We start from the raw sequence: 5378 nt of genomic DNA on the forward strand, positions 1-5378 counted from the left end.
ACACCCAAAAGTGGCAGGAAGAAAATGGTATCCAGAAGTTACTCTGGCCGAGCCAATCTCCTGACATGAACCCCATCGAAAATCTTTGGGCCATACTCGACCGGCAAGTCAAGAAATAACCAAAAAAACCAACTTCGAAGAGCGATCTACTCCAAGTTTTGAAGCAAAAGTGGGCAAAAATCCCACAATCTAAAATTGACGAGATGATTCTCACGATGCCCCAAAAGATCAACGAACTCCACGAAGCGAAAGGAAGATCTACTAGATATTAATTAAATTATAAATATATCAATTCATGTGAATATGACTGAAAAAATTATTTTTTTCTGAAAAAGTGGTGTCTATTTACTTGTGACCACACTGTGTATAGAGGAGAGGTGAAACAAGCACAATAGCACTTAAATTAATGAAGTTTAATTTTATCAGAAAAAAGTGCAAAGTTAATGACTGAATGAATAATAACCCTCAATTCAACAAATCTGTTAACCTGTTACCTATCATTGCCATTTTGTCTTATCGTGAGAGCAAAATCACATTTGTGATATAAAAAAAGTATAGAGAACTTACCTTTAATTGGTTTTCAGATTTTATTTTTTGTAAATAGTAGCATAACATTCAAATCTAAATTGCATTATTTATAGAAGTTTGAAGATAAATTTAATTTTAAAAAATCCCAAAATATGTTAGAGACTATAAATAAGTGCCCTCTAATGAAAAAAAAAGTAACATTTTTCCTCATACTTTAGTGCTTGTTCTGCCATCTATGATTGGTATTTAAACCTTTTTCTAGCCTGTTTAGTTATTCCAACAGCATCTGGGCATGTTAAACCTAAGTTGTAAAACTTTTAGCCAATCCTATTCAAAGGTGTCAATTTCAGTACCCTGTTATTCCAATCATTGTATTTCACATGTAGCAAATCATAGGATGATAAACAAAGCATGTGATGAAACTTTGTTATATGGATTTTATAATATGAACGTGTGTTGTAGTTATTATAGTAACTGCCATTTCATATAGAGGTTGTACTTAGTAGTGGTCAATAGTAATTTTTTTTATAAGCCTTAGAAAATTTACTTCTGGAAAAACTGCATGGGATGTATGTGACTTTTATTATTTTTCTATAGTAGCTTAAATCATGCTCTATTGTATATCTATTTATGTTAATTATTACATTGAAAAACTAACTCAAAATATATATATTTTGGGGAAAGTAGTTGATCCACGAACGTTAGGGTTAAGATCTATCGAGTGGCAAGTGCATGGTCTTTATGTGGATTAGGCTTAGTGCTTTGAACTGAGGGAGTTTGTGATTTTTATATTCTTTTGCATTTAAATTCACAGTTTTAAGTTCAATAATTTAGCAGAATTTTATATTTAGTTCATAATAAAAATATGATTTAGTATTTAGAATGATAACTTTGTGTGATTTGTACGTACTACTAGTACCACTTTGATAGTTTTAGGCTTATCGTGAGAATTTTATATTTTTCCTTCTTACTATCATTACTTAGTAAGACCCGCACTTCTGTTGTTGTTGTTTTATAATTAAAATATACTAATGGATATATATATAAATAGTTTATTATAATATTTTGCAAAGGGTTTAAAAAAATAAAGTTAAATTACATAAAAGTTTATACAGTAGTTACAAATCAAGATAACATACATACAAAAGGAGCATCAATGTATGGATAAACAATATCAAATTTGTAAATTATGAACTGAGAAGTATACGCACAGTTGTATGCAAATCATATTTAGATGCAAAAATAAAAATGTAGTAAAAGCTACACTGAGATATTATAATCACATCAGTTTATATATCAAGAACATACAAACTGTACATTTGTTCACTATTCATGAATATGTACACTGAAGACTTTATACATGTTTATACAAATGCAAAAATAAGCTAAACACTATTACCAAACAATTGTCTGAAGATGTACATCCAAGTTGTACATTATTCAGTGAAATATTGAAAATTTTATACATAATTCTTGAGAAGAAACTAAAAAACAAAATATGATAAAAGTAATAAAACTGAGCACAGTAATGTATAATAAATACAATTGAATATAAACAAAAATCTAATTTGTGTGCTACTGCAAAAGCCTTTGTTGAAATATTTTCATTTTTTTATGGCTAATATGTGCAATGAGTTTTAGAACACCAATTCACAAATAGAACTGCATTTAAAACAAGTGGAAATACCTAAATGAAAATGCTGAGTGATGGTATAAAACAACCAAGCAAAAAAAAAGTGTTATAAACACTAAACCTCTACTAAAGAAATTTTAGATTTTAGGAAAGTGAAAGAAGAAGGAAATAAAAGGAATCAGATTGGGTTTTACTTTTCTTTCTAATCATAACATATTGACTAGATTTGGTGGAAAGAAAAGTTAACTTCTTTGAAGAGTCTTCAACGTATGGTACGCTTCAAAGTGCCTTACACAGAGATGAACCTTGCACTGTTGACAAGTCAACTTAATTAAACCTGTGTGGAGGCACAATCTGCACCTTTTTTTCTTTTCTTCAGCAAATGCTGGAAAATGCTTCCCAGGTGATAGCTGTTCCTGTGCATCTGCCAGAACTGGTGAATGGATACTTGACAAACAAGAAGGCCCTCCTCTACTTTCAATTAGAGGTTTCACAAGAGAATCCAATAATTGTAAACGGAAGTCCTTTTGTTTGTACTTGCTATTTTTAGTTACCTGTTTAAAAAGAATAAAAGAATTAGCAATAGACAGGTCAACAAGTCTAAAGAAAAGTTTCTTATACCATTTGACAGTTTTACGTGGAATGAAATAATAGCTAAGAAATTGATCATTAAGATCAACTCCTCCCATAAACTTGCTGTAATCCAAGATTAGCTGTGGCTTGTTAATCATGTCACCCTGTCTTCTTGTCACTTCCTTTACTGTAACATTATGCATTTGTAGAAAGAGCATGAACATCTCTTTTATCAGTCCACTTCACAGCAGTCATTGAGACACAGTTGAAAAACTGTGACTCTCCCCTTTTTAACTTACCTGGAAACATGTCTGGGAAGTGGGCCCTGTCCTTCCTACAAGTACCACAAGCATAGGTACCAAGTGAAAGCAACTTATCAAACAGAGTTGGAGAAGTATAAAAGTTATCAGTAAAAAGAGTGTCCCCTTCCGAAGTACTTTTCCACCAGTCATTACAACTGTGGTAGCTAAGCCCTTGGAAGGTACAGATCCCTTTTTACTAGAGTATATTCTAAAATTTAAACAGTATCCAGTCACGGCTTCTGCCAGAACCCAAAGCTAGATTCCCCACTTGGTAGGCTTGCTAGGTAGATATTGCTTAAAATAAATTCTGCCCTTTGTTCCCAACATTTGCTCATGGAAAGTTCCCTAGAAGGGTAATAGTGAGCTGTAAAAGCTGTTAGTAGATGATCAAGCACAGGTCTTACTTTGAAGAGTTTATCATGCTTAGAATCAGTTTTAGGTAAATTATTAGTGTTGTCATTGAAATGAAAGAAGTGAGGAATAATTAGGAATTTTTCTCTGGAAAATATTGAAGAAAACCAGGGAAGATGAAGTGAAGGAGTGGTAGACCAGTAATCTGTAATAGATGGTAAGCGAGTTATGCCTATAGAAATAGTTAAACCAATAAAAGCTAAAATTTCTTGAAGAGTAACATCACTATATTTCAGCAGTTTCCTTTTCTTCCTGACATCGTTGTTTAGGTGTTCCCCTTGCTAGTGTGCAAATCTATTTGTTTCTTCAGCAATTTTGGTAACAATGCTGAGAGAAAAAAAAAGTTGAAAAAAGTAAGAGGGGTCCGACACCTACTTGCTTGACGGGAAACAGGCTCTCCTCGGATGAAGTCCCCCAACAATCTGGGCTGCTCATCTTTGAGAACTTCCCATTTCCATTCTGCACTACAGGCCAGGCTTTTCTTGGCCATTTTGGAAGTTGATGTAGTGCTGGTCATGGGAAGATCACTAATATCAGATTGTTGGTGGTCATGAAGAGTCTTCTTCCCTTGAAGGTAAGTCAGGCTCCTTGAACAAAAGTGCTCCTCTCCATCTTTATTTGTTGTGGTTTCTTCTTCAAACTCAGAAAGTGACTCTTCTTCAGAGGAGGAAGCAAAAAACAATTTCAGCACTTCCTCTAAGGAAAGATTTTTCTTTTTTTGTAAGTGCTGAATATCTTCCATCTAAGAAAATTAATATGCTGTTAATATTCAATTGGCATAATGAAAACATGCTACATATATATTTGAATTATTGAGCTTTGACTTTAAGAAAACATTTAACAAACATACATTTTGTTTGTATGTGTATGGACATAAGCAAAATCATAAATATAGTAAAAACTAATTCATATGATGTACAACTAATGAATCTGATTTACATATTCATCATCAAAAGTAAGATATACACCATGGAAATTTACTAATTACATGTTATATGAAAAAAGCATACATCTTACTTTATGTGGTATCCAAGTATGTGTTGGGAGATACTTCAATCTATCTCTGTATTCTTGATATCCAGAAAACTAAAAATAAATGCAAGAAATTATTATTCTGTGTAAGGAGGAGGTTGAACTAATACATACAAACAGTTTATACAAAAAATTGTAAGTACTTGTGACATTATATTACTGAAAGATATCACTCCATGTATGATGGTGATATACATGTATAAACTAAAACAAAATAGAGTGAAACTAATTTCAATAAAGGTATCTTGTTTAATTATTCATCCTTAGCAACATGACATCTTTGAATATATATAACTATTATGTATAAAAAAAAGGCCATCTTACCTTAGATGAAATTTGAAGTTCTCCAATTTCACAATTTCAGTGATGATTTTAGCGAAGACTTACAAATTGCTGTGTGTGGGTTCTCTTAGTAAATGAAGTTTTGATTCTTGTAAGAGTCTTTTATATATGTGTTAAAACTCAGTGTACAAGTGACAACAATAAAGCCCATATGTTGGTTGTGAAACAGACTAAACACATTCGTCTCAATAATACAGGGATAGCTGTGACATTCTCACAGTTGGGATGTCAATACACTGAAAAGCTTAAGTTTCGATTTTCCAATATAAATCTTGCCTATAATGAGAGGAATGTGACCAGGACTAATTTTTTAAGTGTTGTAAAGTAATTTTCTTTGTAATTTATGGTGTCTGTATTGTTTGGTAATCTCTTCTAACAAGATGTATCAAGTAACTAGGGTCAGGTGGTGTTATTCAAACCACCTGTACTGTAAACTATTACATATATTCATATATATATACATATATATAATTTTCTTTGTAATTTATGGTGTCTGTATTGTTTGGTAATCTCTTCTAACAAGATGTATCAAGTAACTAGGGTCAGGTGGTGTTATT

The 5378-nt window shown here is 32.0% G+C and overlaps 1 protein-coding gene across 1 annotated transcript in view; it reads right to left on the bottom strand.

The window, feature by feature from the left end:
* LOC106461669 (RUN and FYVE domain-containing protein 2-like) overlaps positions 1–5378 on the bottom strand; it is a 100734-nt gene that overhangs the window by 59469 nt on the left and 35887 nt on the right. Inside the window, exons 6-8 of the mRNA XM_022388689.1 lie at positions 4623–4683; positions 4042–4189; positions 3823–3956 (exon numbers count right to left, since the gene is read on the bottom strand). Coding sequence (XP_022244397.1) covers positions 3823–3956; positions 4042–4189; positions 4623–4683 — 343 coding nt within the window. The remainder of the gene's footprint in view (positions 1–3822; positions 3957–4041; positions 4190–4622; positions 4684–5378) is intronic.

Source organism: Limulus polyphemus, unplaced genomic scaffold (assembly GCF_000517525.1).
Source record: "Limulus polyphemus unplaced genomic scaffold, Limulus_polyphemus-2.1.2 Scaffold1008, whole genome shotgun sequence".
In the NCBI taxonomy this organism is placed as follows: domain Eukaryota; kingdom Metazoa; phylum Arthropoda; class Merostomata; order Xiphosura; family Limulidae; genus Limulus; species Limulus polyphemus.